Here is an 18,460-nt window from a genome sequence, read left to right as displayed (position 1 = left end):
CGAATGGGTAAACTGGTCGGAATCATCAGTATATGAAGTATGAGAGGCGTCTCCTGCTGCTAACCCTGTGACTCGAGCAAACTAGCCTACTTGACTCTCATTCGGGAGGACGACGGTTCAAATCCACATCTTACTATCCAGATTTAGGTTTTCCATGATTTCCTCCCTTGTCCTTTAAATATACCGTCTCAGTTCTGTGAACATTGTAACTTCAATGGCAGTACTTTGCATAGTTTCACTCTGCAAATATATACGATTATGAAGTTTCCAATGATTCCGATTCTGCAGAAATATTCTAATCGTAAGTTGATAAATATGTAAAGCCATAAATACAACTTTCTTGTTTTGTGTTAAGTGGACTGCGAGAAAAAAAATGAAACTACACATATTCACAGCACAGCATATTCTTTCTCACAGTCGGTTTTAAGAGAAAATAAGTATATTGTTGTTTAAGAAAATATACAACCTACATCAATCTGAACATTTATTAATCATGTAAAAATCTGAAGCAAGTCAGTCAAGCAAATTTTGACATTATACCCTACGTCTGTTGTCATGTAAACAGTTAGGTGTACATCAGTCGAGAACATTTCCAGTTTTTTGGTGATATTGTCTTTGTACAGTAGCATCAGTATAGATGTAAAGTGGAGATGTCATCCCCAAATATCTCAAAAAGTTCTTCCTCGATTTGATGAAAGCCATATATTTTTTAAAACAAAAATGCACGGGTTTTCTGTTAAAATAGATTGTGAGAAATGCTGTGAAAACTGCAGTTTTGTTTTCTTTCTCACTTTCAGTTTTAATTACGATAGCACAGCGTTTAAACCATTAGACAAATTGTTTCTCCCCTACATATGTTCTTTTTCTATATACACAACTCTTTAAAAAATATACACACAACAATGTGCTGTTTTATTTTCTTCCTTGCAGTCAGTTTTAACAGAAAGCAGGAAAGCTTTACTTACAGCTTATCGGCTAATGATTAGACTGCTACTGTGGTATACCGTGTTACCAATGATCCCAACCAATTTACCCATTCATTTTAATCAACTTTAGTTCTCAATGAAAGTTTCAGTAAAGAAAACTCAGAGTCGAAGCAGGGGTGATGGGCAGAGAGAGGGGGAGGAGGAAGTAGACATAGAAGGGGGTGGGGGGTGGAGGGGATGTGTCCCAGACGTATATTCTCAGAAATTTATTACTCAAATTAATTCCTATGTTTGATTTCTATTGTAGAACGTCCTATCTTTGTCTACGCTAGCCTGATTTTTTATACTCTTCTCGCTTCATCCGTCACACGTCGTTTTGCTTCCGAGTATTGCATTATGTATCTAGAAAGTAAGGGAATGGGAAAGTTAAATTTTCTCAGTCCCTGCAGCACGGCATCGGTATCGACACGAGTCAGTTGCGAGGCACAAACATTTTGACACGGGCAGAATGGCAGGTTGTCGACAACTCGTAAAGAGCAAAAACAATTTGGTCGTGGTAAACGTCGTCAGAAAGCAGAGCCTCTCTTTGAGACCATAAATACTCCACTTCACAGAGACAGAGTTGTCGACGAGTAGGATCGACGGCATTCGTGTCGTTCGTATTCGGCTCTCCGAATACTGTACAGTAACAACTCGTGTCCGAGATTAATTCGGTACTGCCCGATGAGATTACCACTGATCCGTAGCCACGGACAATACGGGAGCCCGACGACACCGTTCCGGTCTGGGGCACAGAAAATACACAAGCTCAGTGCCCACTACCGTCTCCCGGTAAAACTCCTGACAGGCTGCACTTTCCACACCACCAGTGGCAATCCACTTACAAGAAGACACGGACGTCAGCACAGGGCAACGTCGCGTATTTGAAGGAATAAATGAAGGGATATTTACTTCCATTTTATTGCACCTGGCAAAGCCAGAAAGGTTCTTTGGAGAAACAGTAGGGATTTCCAGTCCGAGAGTCAGCAACCCGTACACGAGGTCGCAAGTGTCTTTAATCTCGTTACCGCTACCTCTGCCTCCCTCTAGTTTACACCCTGTCCGTGAAGCCCCCCCAGCTTCGCAGAGAGCGGCAGCCTCGGCGCCTCACCTGCCGGGGTGGTCCTCAGCGACGTGAGCCGCCAGCGCGTCCCTCCCGACCAGCAGTTGGCGGCAGTGCGGGCAGACCAGCCGGGGCGGCGAGTCGGCGGGCGTACCCAGCGCGGAGGCCGCGACGCACTCGGACGGACCACTGACCGAGGAACAGTGATTTTTCCTTCCTGACAAAACGTAGCTCAAGTTCGTAAAGCACAACTGATCGTTCAATAATTTGCACTCTATTCAGTTAGATCACTAACACTTCTCGAGAAATAATGTTTAAAGCATTCTACATGTAGTTCACGTACTGTTTACTGTAGCCGATACTACTTATTTCTGTCAGTGTAGCAAGTAAAGAAGGAGGAAGTACCTTACTGTATGAATAAGGTTTCTCAACAAAATAGGTTTACTGTAAAACTTTTACATTATATTCCAATATTTTACTTTCCTCTTTCCATTTTGTAATTAGATGGACTTCTAAAATTACTCAATACAAAAAATAATAATAATAATAATAATAATAATAATAATAATAATAATTTTTTGAGAATTCTTAATTTAATGACTACAAAGGAACCCCTACAATGTCAGTGTACATCCACAGCCGTTTTCAGTTTCCATTTGGAATCACAAACAACGTCAGGAAATGACTCTAAATGTAAACAGTCGTGACGTCACAATCATTGAAGGAAATCTGTTGTTACGTAGCATTGCGTAGTCTCCCTAAAGGCTTTCACACATTTTGCTGTTGGCAGACACTTGTATGAGCACCGTGTTTTTGTTGTTGTATGTGGCCCATTCCCTTTACAATTTAAGTTTTATTTTCGTTTTTTCCTCCCCCTACTTCATGTTTTATTGCTGCAGTATTACTCTGCAGTAGCAGGATACAGTAATATCCTTTGTTATAGTATCGGTTCTTACCAGTCAAAATTACAAAAAAATTAACTGAAAACTGAAACAATGAAAAATTCCTGGGTTTTTGCCGTATCTCCCAGCTGTCCCAGGTCGTATACACCCTGTACATTTGTATAGTACCAGATACTCTGTATTAATTAATTAAAAAAAAAAGCATGTATCATTTCTACAATTACGATTGTAGTCCTTGGTTAAAAAAAAATTAAAAAAAGAAGAAGAAGAAGAAGAAGAAGAAGAAGAAGAAAGGTTATGTTTTGCTCCTCACCACGGAGAGGAGGCACTGAGTCAAAGAGCAGTGTCACAGTCAGTCACAGTGATGGAAGTGACTGCTACAATACGGTCCTCCTCCTGAATTAGAAACCACGCAATCATTCACACAAACATAGCTCTCTTCCTGTCTCACAAATGGTGCGCGCGCGCGCACACACACACACACACACACACACACACACACATTCTCAAATCACGGGAGAAAACCAGGGCTCCCAGTGGGCATGTTATGTGTAGCACAAATCACATTTGTGACAAACTTTATGGTGTACAATTGAACAAAAGATTACAGAGAGAATCATATGTGGCTATGTGCCAATGTCGAATGGAGCCATTTACTAAAAGTGTTTCCGCCAAAAATATTCATTTCATATAATGTAGTACGGACTTATCCTCTGGTGAAACTCGAGCTTGTTCTCAGCATAAAGCCCATTACAAGCCCTTGTTCTCTGATTGCAAAATAATGACTGTTATAAATTTGTATATATACCAAGTGTTAAACTATACAAAATAGAATCTACACAAAATAAAATGTAGATATAATATTCACAGTTACAACGCAAGGAAAAATAACACTATACAATCTCACACCATAGATTATCAAAAAGTCAATTAATAGCTACGAGCTACTGGGGCATAAATTATTTAATAAGTTTAGACAGACAGTACAAGACCTTCCAGAGTGTGAAGTTAAAAAAACATTATATAAATGGCTCGTTACTGACCCCTCCTACGAATTAAAAGAATTTTTTGACTACAACGCGGAATTGTAATCTAACAACTGACACGGGTACACAGTTTTAAGAACAAATGGAAACTGACAAAATCTGCAATCGACACCTGGCAAAGACGACGAAAGAGGCCTCCAAAATCTGGAAGGTGGATGACGACAATATCTCGGCTGCAAACCCGGAAATTACAGTGTTCGAATAGAGCAAAAGTGGTGCGACACTCGTCAATCGCGCCGATTAAACGTCTAGGTGTAAAACTGCAAAGCGACACAGAACGGAACGAGCACGTAAAGTCTGTTTTAGGGAAGGCAGACGATCGACTCTGATCTGTTAAGAGAATTTGAGGGAAATCTCATCTAGAAAGGGGGCCCTCGTGCAACCCATTCTCGATAAGTGTTCGAGTGTTCCGAACCTCAAAGACATCGAAGTAGGGCAGAGGCGTTGTAATGTGCCGGGACATGTCTCCTCACCCGGGGCACCACATGTAACGTGCCAGGCTGTATCCTTGTACTAGTGCCACTTACTAGTTCACGTCACAACCGGATGTACCGGTGTTGAAACATTTCCTCACACAGTAGCGCAGTATTCTCGACCTACGTTGCTTTGTTTATTCTAATTGTCTTCCCGGTAACTGCGCCCGTCTCATTTAAATCACACTGAACTTAAGAAGCCAGGAACCTAGGTTAAGTTTTCCAAAATCAAAAGTCAAGATCGTATTCATTGTTGAACATTTATGTCAACCAAAGTGTGATTTATTTCTTATCACTCACACACACAATATTCATGTGACCGGGCCTCTTACACTTAATCGTCACATTAGGTAGGTAAAAAACTTCCAGTCTTTAACAAACTTCACAATTACAATTATCGAAAAATTAACCAACTTGCCGTACTTTTCCTCCAAGAGAATCTGACCGAGAACTAACTGAGAACTGCACCAGCTCAAACCTTATATAGACGAGCGCTTGAATATTTGACTATTTCTGTTAATATATTATAGTTTATAATTTCCAAGGGTTAAAATGATCCTTGCTAACTGGTTTTGAAGTTAACTATTGGGTTTTATTATTTAAATAACCTGAGTGAGCTGTACCAATTTAAATACGCGGAACTAACTTATGCATCCGCCGTGGGAATTCCCGACTTATAACCCGGCAGCCCTTTTGAACAATAATTTTTACATATTTTAATTTACTTATTTTTTAATGAATGCACTTACAAAGTTGAGACTGGAGTTATTTTACGTAGAAAAATAAAGGTAGCAAAAGTATCGAAACAGATCTCGGAATTATTTGGTACTTTGGTCACAATTGGCACTGAAAGTCATACAGGCTACAGATTTTAAGCCTTAATATCTACTTAACTAACAGACTTTAGGTTAATTTAAACACTTTGCTGGAATCAGTAAAATTTAGGCTTTCTTTTGGATGCAGTCTTATAGCTGAATCTGATCTATTAGCTCATTCGAATTTTACTTAATATGTATTGCACAATATACGTCATTGTCCATAACTGTTAATAGTATGCATTTCGCATGAAACTGATTACCTCATTACTTTCAGTATAGACGTTAGAATGTACTGAAATTATAGATTTTACTAGGGGAATTTTATTTAAACTATTTCTGAATTCTGTACTATGGGGCTGAAGGCCACAGAATCTGTAGTCGGAATCTGACTAGTGAAAATGAAAAAAATAGAAGTTCATTGCTTAACTAAGTTACTGAAGGAGTGTAAAACCAAAACAGGATAGCAGTGGGCAACCCTGCTTCGTTACGGCATACCACGTGACTGCGACACGAGTATTACAAAAATGCTCCACAACCTCAAATGGGAATTCCTGAAGGTAAGAAGACACTGTTTTTGTAAAACACTTTTGAGAAAGTTTGGAGAACTGACATTTCCAACAGAATGAAGAACAATCCTGCTTCCAACATATACACTGCACAGACGTAAAATAGGTGACATAAGAAAAATTAGGCCTCAAATTGAAGTCTTTACCTCAGGCTATTTGCGAGCAGAACGAGAAAGAGAGTGATTAGCGGAGTTACAAGATATCCTCTGCCCTGCACCGTATTATGGCTCGTGGAGTGTGTCGTAGGTAAAGAGGTAGATACTGTGTTTGAAACTTTAGTTTCTCACTACTGCAGTTGTGTCCGCAGATGGGAACGCGGGCACTCACTTTTGACGGGTTCGACGCGGCCGTCGTGCGCCACTCGCACGTGCTGCTGGAGGGCTGAGATGCCCAGGAAGAAGCGGTGGCAGGACGGGCACACCATCTCCTTCGCCTCGTACGCCGCCAGCAGGTTCTCCCCACCGCTGCCCGCCGCTTTTGCCGGCCGCGTCCGGCGCTGCCTCTTCCTCTGAAATTGCACAACGGCCGTGCGGTCCGACAGTACGGTACGGGAATCTACCTCCGTCGGTTGGTAAAATTATATGAAATTTGCAAAAATAAGACAACAAAAACTTGAAACTTCCTGGCAGATTAAAACTGTGTTATGGACCGAGACTCAAACTCGGGACCTTTCCCATTCGCGGGAAAGTGCTCTACCGAATGAGCTACCCGAGCACGACTCGCGCCCCATTCTCATAGCTTTACTTCTGCCAGTACCTCGTCTCCTACCTTCCGAACTTCACAGCTCTCCTGCGAACCTTGAACACGAACGGAAAAGGTCCCGAGTTCGAGTCTCGGTCCGGCACCAAGTTTTAATCTGCCAGGAAGTTTCATATCAGCGCACACTCCACTGTAGAGTGAAAATTTCATTCTAAAAAAAAAAACTTACTTTCCCAAATGGCAGCAAATACTAGGATACTGGGACGAACAAGAGATTCCCTAAACTGTAACTTTTCTTTAGAAACTAAAGGCCATTTCAACTTTAAATACTGTTGTTATAGCTTAATGCAGTTCTCCACATGCCAGACAACCTCTCACAACCATTGCATCGCACGTTATTTACTGCACATAGTTTGTTCACACCGTCCTGAACAATGTCCCTGTAGTTCCAGATCAGCTGGTGGAAGTTAGTTGTCTTCAAGCCACCAAAATTGGCGATCTAACAGTACAGTTCCTGCACGTAACATAGCTGTAGGAAGCGACTGTAATGCCAAACCAGTAGTTACATGTGTAGTGTCAGAAGAGCAAGAGCAAACTGACACACTCCCTATGCCCCGCTCCCCTTTGCCCCTAAAAAAATCACACCAACAGTCTCCCCACACTTGATTTGTCAGGCTTTGGTATGTTGTGTCACTTAGTCCCCCACCCCCTCCCCACCATCCAGCAAAATAGAAAGACAACTTATTAGGATACCCTTATCAGCAGCAGCTCTTGCGGTCCCTTCCCTCGAGCATCCCTTGAACTACAGTTTCCAGCACTAATTCCTCTAATATAACACAAACCATCTACATCGCTTAATGGTTGACCCAGCGCACTGCCCAAGTGGCAGGATGCTTCCAGCAGCAACAAAAATTCGATTTTCAGTATATCATTTAACTACCACATGAATTTAAAATTTTAAAATGCTATCGTAATCTACTCCCTACAGTGCATAATCTTACACTACACTTTTACCACAATAACACGAGTAATGCAATTAGAAACTGTGAGTACACCTCTAAGCGGTGAAACTCGTGGCGTGCACATTATCCGAACTACGTGTATCCAGTGTTTGATAGTGATATGACTGGTGACCTTCAACAAACTTTACAAATAATTTAAAACCTGCGCTACTGGTTCTCTCTACTGAATCCAACACTCTTAATCAATTCTTGTTCCCACTGAATCAATGCACGTCTTCCTTATTCCCTATTCGATCTACATCTCTCGTCTTCGAAAGTCTCCCGTAATAGCACCGACAAAGAATTGTGCTTCAGACACGGATATTCTTGAATATTTTTTCTGTCAGCTACTGTTTCTTTTTATAGTATCCCCTTTTGCTCTGTGCAATCATTGCTCCTATATCCATCTTACAGATTTATCTGTCTAACTTCTGAGGAGGCAAAATTTACCCGTCCCTTCGAGAGTCTCCTGCCAGAGTTCAACATTTAGACATCCGGCACATCTACCCGATGGGCGTACCGAGGTACGAGAACCGGATGAAAAGTGCGAAAGCAGAGGGGTGCAGGGAGATAATTTTTACTGGCAGGAGAGAAATACAGTTAGACCTGTAAGTGTGCTAAATTGACTAAGTCCTCATGAGCAAAGAAATTCTACATCTGTGTATGGCATGTTCAAAAAATAAATGTTTATGTTGGAACACTTAATTTTACTTTCAGGAAGGATAGACAGAACAAAATGGGATTTTGTGTACCTCAGGCTAAATTAATATCGGCTCTGACCAGAGGAATGTAACCTTTTCTTGGTGAGTGTACTCAAAAATCGATATCGCCAAATAACTGAAGATAATATGTCACTACACATGTTGTATCTCGCATTCTGTTATTTCATTTTTGGCTACCTGATGGATTTCAGGTGAGGACGCGATTCGGCAGTCTACGGGAAAGGGTGTGGCTAAGAACTGTTGCAATTCTGTTGGTCGGGAGAGGTATCAAACAGTAAGTCATCGGTCCCATCGAATTACGGAAGGGTGGGGAAGGAAGTCAGCTGTGCCCTTTCAAAGGGACCATCCAAGGATTTGCCTGAAGCGATTTACCGAAACAGCAGAAAACCTAAATCAGGATTGCCGGACGCGGGCTCGAACTGCCGTCCTCCCTAATGTGAGTCCAGTATAATAACAACTGCACCAACTCACTCTGTTTGTAATACTGTCGATGGTGTAAAACCAAAGCTATTGCTCCCACAATATGTTAACAGTAACACTTATTAGATATACAGGGTGATCAAAAAGTCAGTATAAATTTGATAAAAAAATAAACCATGGAATAATGTACATAAAGAGATAAAAATTAACACACATGCTTGGAATGACACAGGGTTTTATTAGAACAAAAAAAAAAGTTCACAAAATGTTTGACAGATGGTGCATGAAAGATCTCTTGCGCGCGTCGTTTGGTGGTGATAGTGTGCTCAGCCGCCACTTTCGTCATGCTTGGCCTCCCAGGTCCCCAGACTTCAGTTCGAGCGATTATTGGCTTTGGGGCTACCTGAAGTCACAAGTGTATCGTGATCGACCGACATCTCTGGGGATGCTGAAAGACAACATCCAACATCAATGCCTCACCGTAATTCCGGACACGCTTTACAGTGCTATTCACAACATTATACCTCGACTACAGCAATTGTTGAGGAATGGTGGTGGACATATTGAGCATTTCCTGTAAATAACATCATCTTTGCTTTGTCTTACTTTGTTATGCTAATTATTGCTGTTCAGATTAGATGGAACACCATCTGTCGGACATTTTTTGAACTTTTGTATTTTTTTGGTTCTAATAAAACTCCATGTCATTTCAAGCATATGTGTCAACTTGTACCTCTCTATCTACATTATTCCATGATTTATTCAGTTTTCAAATTTATACTGACTTTTTGATCACCTGGTACATCTCCAATCTCTGGAATGCTTAGGATAAAAAAGACAAAATACAAAGAGCAATAGTTATCTACGACTTGTAGAGAAACCAGACTGCAGTTACAAAGTAGGTGGTATGTATTCACAGTTACGAATACGGATAACTGTTAGCTGTGTAACGGATGATGACAATGACAATTTGTGCTGGACCAGGACTCGAAACCAGATTTCCCACTCATTAGCTGTCACCTTACCGTTAGATTATCTGTGCACAACTCACGATCGGACCCAACCTTCCACAGGTTGTAGACTCAAACTTCCACCTGTTGTCAACAGGGTGCATACAGCTCATACCCGCACACCCATACATCCGTTACCTACATTCCTGTACACGGGAGACATTTTAAGTGAATGACACATGCCAATGATTCCGGATAAATACAATTTTGCAGTGCCTGTGTGCTTCAGAAGAACAGTGCGGTGTTCCTTGAGACAGTTACAAAGAATCAAAGGAAAGCATTGGTTAAAGAGAGATTGCAACAAGAATGAACCGTCCCCCTTCCCGCAACCACCCGTGTCGTACAATCCGTAAACTGAGCGAGCACTAGAGGAAAACGACAAGCAATTTGGGAAGGAAATTAAAGATCAGGGACAGGAAATAAAAACCCTGCGGTTTTCTGATGACATAATACTTCTGTCAGAGATGGCAAATGACTCGGAACACCAGTTGAACAGTTCGGATAGTATGTCGAGAAGACGTTACGAGTACTGACAGAATTAAAAACAGTGGTAATAGCATGAAGAGGACTTAAATGAAATTATGACAGAATTTGATTAGAAAATGAGACACTAATAGTAGTAAACGAGTGTTCGTATTTGGGCAGCAAAATAACTGAAAATGGCAGCATTAGAGGAGATACACAATTCAGAGGGGCAACAGTAAAAGAAGCGTGTCTGAAAAAGAAATGTTTGTTAGTGACTAATATAAATTTGAGTGGTAGGAAATCTATTCTGAAAGAACACTACTGGCCATTAAAATTGCTACACCGAGAAGAAATGCACATGATAAATGTGTATTCATTGAACAAATATGTTACACTAGAACTAGCATGTGATTACATTTTCACACAATTTGGGTGCATAGATCCTCAGAAATCAGTACCCAGAACAACCGCCTCTGGCCGTAATAACGGCCTCGATATGCCTGGGCATCGAGTCAAACAGAGCTCGGATGGCGTGTACAGGTACAACTGCCCGTGCAGCTTCAACACGATACCACAGTTCATCGAGAGTAGTGACTGGCGTATTGTGACGAGCCAGTTGCTCGGCCACTACTGACCAGACGTTTTCGGTTAGTGAGAGGTCTGGAAAATGTGGTGGCCAGGACAGCAGTCGAACATTTTCTGTATCCAGAAAGGCCCCTACAGGACCTTCAACATGCGGTCGTGCATTATCCTGCTGAAATGTACGGCTTCGCAGGGATCGAATGAAGGGTAGAGCCACGGGTCGTAACACATCTGAAATGTAACGTCCACTGTTCAAAGTGCAGTCAATGCGAACAAGAGGTGACAGACATATGTAACCGATGGTACCCCACACCATCATGCCGGGTGATACTCCAATATGGCGATGACAAATACACACTTTCAATGTGCGTTCACAGCGATGTTGCCAAACACGGATGCGACCATCACAATGCTGTAAACGAAACGTGTATTCATCCAAAAAAATGACACTTTGCCAATCGTGCACCCAGGTTCGTCGTCAAGTACACCAACGCAGGCGCTCCTGTCTGTGATGCAGCGTCAAGAGTAACCGCAGCCACAGTCTCTGAGCTGATAGTCCGTGCTGCTGCAAATGTCATCGAACTGTTCGTGCAGATGGTGGTTGTCTTGCAAACGTCCCCATCTGTTGACTCAGAGATCGAGACGTGGCTCCACGATCCGTTACAGCCGTGCGGATAAGATGCCTGCCATCTCGGCTGCTAGTGATACGAGGCTGTCGGGATCCAGCACGGCATTCCGTATTATCCTCCTGAACCCACCAATTCCGTATTCTGCTAACAGTCATTGGGTCTCGACTGACGCGAGCAGTGTCACGACACGATAAACCGCAATTGTGATAGGCTACAATCCGGCCTTTATCAAAGTTGGAAACGTGATGGTACGCATTTCTCCTCCTTACACGAGCCATCACAACATTTCACTGGGCAACGCCAGTCAACTGCTGTTTGGGTATGAGAAATCGGTTAGAAACTTTCCTCATGTCAGCCCGCTGTAGGTGTCGCCACCAGCGCCAGCCTTGTGTGAATGCTCTGAAAAGCTTATCATTTGCATATCACAGCATCTTCTTCCTGTCGGTTAAATTTCGCGTCTGTAGCACATCATCTTCATGGTGTAGCAATTTTAATGGCCATTAGGGTATTTATGGGGAGTGTAGTCTCACACAGAAGTGAAGTGTGATCAATAAACAGTTCGGGAGAGAAGAAAAGATGTGCTACAAGAGAATGCTCGAGATCAGATCGGTAGATCGAGGAACTCACACAGGTGCCAAATCGAACAGGGAAGTAACAAATTTCTGAAGGGATGAGCCCCTGTGCGTCAAGAAATTGTCAATTTGGTAACAGACGGAAGTGTGGGGATAAGAATTGTGTAAGGAGACGGGTTCAAAGGAGGAACAGGCTGCAGTAGCTACACAGAGACGAGGAGGTATGCCCGGGACAGGCTAGTGCGGAGAGCTGCCAGTATCCTCACTTTAGCAGCAGGCGCAGCAGCTCTAGGAGCAGACACGGCGAGCCGGCCGGAGGCGTCCGGAACCGCTCCGCCGACGTCCGCCGGAGCCCCGCCGGTACGCGCCGCCGTCGCGGCCGCAGCCTCGCCGCCTCCGCAGGAGACTCCTTCGGACGACACGTCTGGGGCCCTCCGCTGGCAGTCCAGGTCCACAATGTCCGCCTCTTCCTCCTCCTCCTCCTCTACCTGGAGTAAAGATCGCACGATGTAGTGCGACACATTTTTCGGTCACACCATTATCTTTGCTAGCTGAGCGACAAAACTCAAATATGCCACCTGATAGACACTGAAGCACCCAGAAGAGGGGGAACGAAATGAAACTTCACAGGTCGAAAGGGTACGGGTTTCCGTATCGACTATTGGCCACTGTCGTCACACCGTATCTACAGACAAATTACAATTCTGCACTAGTCCAAAATGCCCACTGTCGGCATGTACAGTGGTGAGCCGAGGCGAGATCCCGTTCTTCCGATGTTTAGGAAAGAGACAGTGTCCTCACTCCCGGTGCCGTTGTCCGGGGCTCCATCGGGTACGACTTCGGGTCACAGCCACTGGCGATTGAGGGAACCCGACGGCACAATGGTATGTAAAATACACCCTAAATCACCACATATTACCTTTTGTGTGACAGTTGTGGAAACACTTTTCAATGTGGCAATGGCACATAACTTCTTGAATTGTCTGTGTGACGGAGTACTTCTGTGGTCATTGACATCCCCATGACCGACTCCAATAGAACACATATGGGACCGTATCGGATGTCAATTTGGTCCCAGTGACAGTATTTGGGATATTAAAATATAATTAGAACAGTTGTCAGTCAGCTTGCCTCGGGTTGGGATAAAACAGCTTCCTTATCCCATTTTCAACAGAATCGGTGTCTGTGTCTAGCACACCTGCATCTACACAGATACTCTATAAACCACACTTATGTGCCTAGCAGACGGTCCACCGAACCATCTTCACAATAATTCTCTATTATTCCACTCTTGAACAGTGCACAGAAAAAAACTAGCACTTACAACTTCTCGTGTGAATTCTGATTCCTCTCATTTTGTTAAGTTAATCGTATCTTCCTATGTAGGTCAGCATCAATAAAATATTTTTGCATTCCGAGGAGAAAGCTGGTGACTACAATTCCACGAAAAGATCTTTCCGGAATAAGAAATGCCTTTGTTTTAAAGATGTCCATCCCAAATCCTGTATCGTGTCCACGACACACTCCCCCCTATTTCTCAATGATACGAAACGTGAACTTGCTCGACGTACTCCGTTAGTCCTATCTGATAAGGATCCCACACCGCGTAGCACGGAGGACGGACAAGCGTATTGTAGGCAGCCTTAAGTGTTCTGCCAATAAAATGCGTCTCTGGTTCACTTTCGCTACAGAATTTTTTATATGTCCTTTCCAATTTAAATTGTTCACAATTATAATTCATAAGACTCTAGTTGAATTTATGGCCTTCAGATTTGATTGATTTATCATGTAACAGAAGCACATAATTTCACTACAAGCCGCTTGCATAGTACAGTGTCAAAAGCCTTCCAGAAACCAAGAAATTCGGAATCAATCTGAAATCCCATGTCAATAACACTCAGCACTTCATGCGAGTAAAGAGCTAGTTGTGTTTCACAAGAACGATGTTTTCTAAACTCATGTTGACTGTGTGTGTCAATAGACAGTTTTCTTCAAGGTAATTCATAATGTTTGAACACAATATATGTTCCAAAATCCCGCTGCATATCAACGTTAACAATGTGAGCCTGTAATTTAGTGGATTATTCCTACTACCTTTCTTGAATATTGGTGTGACCTGTACAACTTTCCAGTCTTTGGGTACGGATATTTTGTTGAGCAAACGGCTGTATAGGATTGATAGGTATGGAGCTAATGCATCAGCGTATTCTGAAAGGAACCTAATAGGTATACTGGTCTGGACCAGAAGACTTGCTTTTATTAAGCGATTTCAGTTGCTTCGCTACTCTGAGGATACGTACTTCTAAGTTACTCATGTTCTTGATTCGAATTCTGGAATATTTACTACTTCTTGTTTTGAGAAGGAATTTCAGACAGCTGTGTATAGGTGGTGGAACACCATTCTGGTAATTGGGTTCATATTGCCAAGCTACTCGTATATCTGACTAAATTTGCAATTGCCAAAATCACACCAGATACCCTCTAAATCTGCTAATTTTCTGATACAATTAAATTTTCCTCACGACACTTTAGTCTCGTCTTTATTTACAATGGTGATGGAAGACGAAGAAATGAATTAAAATTTGTGCCGTGGCCAGGACTCGAACCCAGGTCTCAAAGAAAATTTAACTGTACCAGACCTATAGATCACCTACGCTCGAGGCACGATTTCCCCCCTTACGTGCAACACTCGTGTGCTATACTGAAGAGCCTCGGCAGTAGTGATGATCTAAAAAGGGGAAAGCAAGCAGAAGGTATGAACTGAAGCTCGTGTTAGGGAGGCCACTGGACTAGAACCACCCTTGCAGCTGTGCTGGTGCGGTGGCTAGCATAGCTGCCTAGTAAGCAAGGAGACCTGGGTGTGAATCCTGGCCGTGGTACTAATTTTAATTCATTTCTTTAGCTTCCATTATTTCTGTTACATTTCATTTTGTTTCCTTCTCCCTTTCAGAGTGCCCGCCTTTTTTTGTCAGGCACTGTATTTTAGCAACACATTTCATAGGCAGATAGGAGCACAAACAATAATATATATATGACGCGGCCTAATAACCCAGAAGATTTTAACTACAGTTAACTACAATATATGCAGATGCCAGCATTTCAGAGAAGAGAAGAAGAGGGTCACAGATGCCAATTGGAGTAATCAGCCAATCACGCGACATTTAAATGGGAGTGAGGATACTATTCGACAGTGTCGGCAGCCATGTCTGAACCAGGGTCAGAACAGTGTAGAGATTGAAGCAGTCGCATTACAGAGACGACAGAATACGAGGACCGAGCAATCGTCAGCGAGGCACTCTCAGCCCCGGATTCATCATTATCGTCAATCAGACTTGCAATTCGCGCTTCAAGGATGACTGTTAGGCAGCTCACAGAAAGTGGTCTGAACTCAAAGCACCCCTCGGGCCGATTACCACTGACTTCTGCACACCGAGCAGCCCACCTGCAGTCGTATCGAGCACACTCGGTCTGGAATCTCACCGACTGGAGTAGAACTGCCTCCAGCGATGAGTCCCGCTTCAAACTGAGCCCCAATGACCACGAAGATGTATGTGGAGACATCCAGGACAGCACTGGTATATCAACGTCACTGTTGCCCAACAACAAGGATTAATGCTCCAAAGTGCCATTACTTTTCACAGCAGGACCCATTTGGTCGCCATTTGTGGCACCCTTACACCAAAGCGGTACGTCGACGATATTCTACAACCCGTTCTCTCGCCCTCGAAGGCACACCAACCCAGCTAACATTTCAGCAAGATAATGCCCGTTCACACACGGCGAGAGTTTCTCCTGCTTTTCAAACCCTACATCGACCGACAAGATTGCCGTATCTTTCCGCAATTGAGAAAGTTCGGGGCAATTAGGGGCGGGACCCTCGGACCAGCTTGGGATTCTGACACTCTAACACTGCAATTGGAAAGAATTTGGCACAATATCGCTCAGGTCGTCCGACACTTCTGTCAATCTATACCGAGCTGAATAATTGATTACCTAAGGTCGGAGGTGGGACAGTGCATTATTGACTCGCTCAAATTGTGAAGCTCTCTCTCTCAAATAATCATCAAATTTTTCTGAAATCGTAATTATTTGTCTGTACATATACATAACACCTACTGATATCCATCACATTTTGATAATTTATTTGTGATGTGTCCCTTTTTGTCTTAGAGTGTATTTCAACTGAGTGACATCATAACGATAAACACTAATGGAGTAAAGGGTGTAATGAAATATAATCAAAATGAAAAAATGTGAGAAAAAGGGAAAACTGTATACAATTTCAAAGCTGCTCATAAGCCTTTGTCACAATCTATTGCTTACTTCCCTGATGTTTTCATCTCAGTTGCCACTATCCTTTTTATTGCCTTCATAATTAATGAAACATTCTGTATCAATCAGCTTCCGATCCATACCCACCTACACAGACAAATTAATTTAACACAGTTCAGCTGAAGTTTTGTCAGAATCACATCACAAAAGACATCAATACTCGGCATCTCTTTAAGATTCCTACACTTGTAGTGTAGACTTGTTGACAACATGACATGGAAGAGAAACATCCTGTTTAATGCACAGTGCTACACAAAATTTAAAAATAAGAAAATATTCCACACTGTAAATCTTTGAAGTAGAACTGTTGTTTTATATTAAGCTCAGTATTAATGTGCTGCCAAAACAACACGGTTTTAGTCTAGTTTACATCACATTTCAATAACGTAACTGAACATTTTAAAGCTGCAAATTACTGCTGGTAGAATAGCTGTCTTTCCCACCTTAGCAACAAAAGGTAAATATTGGTTTTGGTGTCGGTCAGTTGATTTGTGAGGATCGAAGGGACCAGACTACGAAGGCCATCGGTCCCTATTTTGGTGTATTTATGGCATTTATGTAGCAATTTATTTACGCATATGTATTCTTTGTCTGTGACAATGCAATACTAGATTTTTCACATGAGGACGAGCACCTTCTAAACTGACAGTCAGCAACCACCAGATGGCGGCATCCACATTGTTACCATTTCCTTTGGGCATTATGGCAGGAATAATACAATACTGTTCTCTGTTCATTGCAAACCAAGTCTCTATTGTGATGTAAAGGGAAGGTCAGAATTTCTCATCCTGTTGGACGATAAATATTGTGCTCATTGGTTGGCTACAGCAATTCTTTGTAAACAGAAGATGAATACAGTGTGATCTGACACAAGTCTGTTAACAAAGAAGTATTAGAAGAGAATTTTCTTAAATTTAGTTGATAAACTATTTATGTATTAATTTTAGAAAATTAAAATTCCTCAGTACTGATGTTACAGTGAGAGAAAAATAAATTTGTTCAAACATAACCTTTTATGAAATTTTTCCAAACAGAAAATAAACCAATTATTTGCATAAATTAGTGGTGACTGCTTTACTGAATAACCATAAAATATCAAATGGTCATCCCCGTTTTCAAGAAGGGACGTTGAACAGATGTGGAGAACTATAGACCTATATCTCTAACGTCTATCAGTTGTAGAATTTTGGAACACATATAATGTTCGAGTATAATGACTTTTCTGGAGACTAGAAAACTACTCTGTAGGAATCAGCACGGGTTTCGAAAAAGACGATCGTGCGAAACCCAGCTCGCGCTATTCGTCCATGAGACTCAGAGGGCCATAGACACGGGTTCCCAGGTAGATGTCGATTTTCTTGACATCCGCAAGGCGTTCGATACAGTTCCCCACAGTCGTTTAATGAATAAAGTAAGAGCATACGGACTATAAAATCATTTGTCTGTTTCGATTGAAGAGTTCCTAGATAACAGAATGCAGTATGTCATTCTCAACGGAGAGAAGTGATTTCAGGTGCGCCACAGGGGAGTATCGTAGGACCGTTGCTATTCATAATATACATAAATGACCTTGTGGATGACATCGGAAGTTCACTGAGGCTTTTTGCAGATGATGCTGTGGTATATCGAGAGGTTGTAACAATGTAAAATTGTACTGAAATGCAGGAGGATCTGCAGCAAATTGACGCACGGTGCACGGAATGGCAATTGAATCTCAATGTAGACAAGTGCAATGTGATGCGAATACATAGAAAGATAGGTCCCTTATCATTTAGCTACAAAATGGCAGGTCAGCAACTGGAAGCAGTTAATTCCATAAATTATCTGGGAGTAGGCATTAGGAGTGATTTAAAATGGAATGATCGTATAAAGCTGATCGTCGGTAAAGCACCAAACTGAGATTCATTGGAAGAATCCTGAGGAAATGCAATCCGAAAACAAAGGAAGTAGGTTACAGTGCGCTTGTTTGCCCACTGCCTGAATACTGCTCAGCAGTGTGGGATCCGTACCAGATAGGGTTGATAGAAGAGATAGAGAAGATCCAACGGAGAGCAGCGCGCTTCGTTACAGGATCATTTAGTAATCGCGAAAGCGTTACGGAGACGATAGATAAACTCCAGTGGAAGAGTCTGCAGGAGAGACGCTTAGTAGCCCGGTACGGGCTTTTGTTAAAGTTTCGAGAACATACCTTCACC

General features: G+C 42.3%; 1 protein-coding gene across 8 annotated transcripts in view; it reads right to left on the bottom strand.

Moving 5' to 3' along the window:
- LOC126295264 (uncharacterized) overlaps nt 1–18,460 on the bottom strand; it is a 123,846-nt gene that overhangs the window by 74,065 nt on the left and 31,321 nt on the right. For 7 of the 8 annotated variants that reach the window (XM_049987681.1, XM_049987682.1, XM_049987687.1 and 4 more), the window contains 3 exons: nt 12,200–12,421; nt 6,161–6,341; nt 2,077–2,245 (listed from right to left, as the gene is read on the bottom strand). In XM_049987681.1, coding sequence (XP_049843638.1) covers nt 2,077–2,245; nt 6,161–6,341; nt 12,200–12,421 — 572 coding nt within the window. The remainder of the gene's footprint in view (nt 1–2,076; nt 2,246–6,160; nt 6,342–12,199; nt 12,422–18,460) is intronic. The other variant, XM_049987688.1, reaches the window with a different exon arrangement.

Source organism: Schistocerca gregaria, chromosome 11 (genome assembly GCF_023897955.1).
Source record: "Schistocerca gregaria isolate iqSchGreg1 chromosome 11, iqSchGreg1.2, whole genome shotgun sequence".
NCBI lineage: Eukaryota > Metazoa > Arthropoda > Insecta > Orthoptera > Acrididae > Schistocerca > Schistocerca gregaria.
Note: the sequence above shows the minus strand (reverse complement) of the source record. Positions and strands in the feature narration are given on the sequence as shown.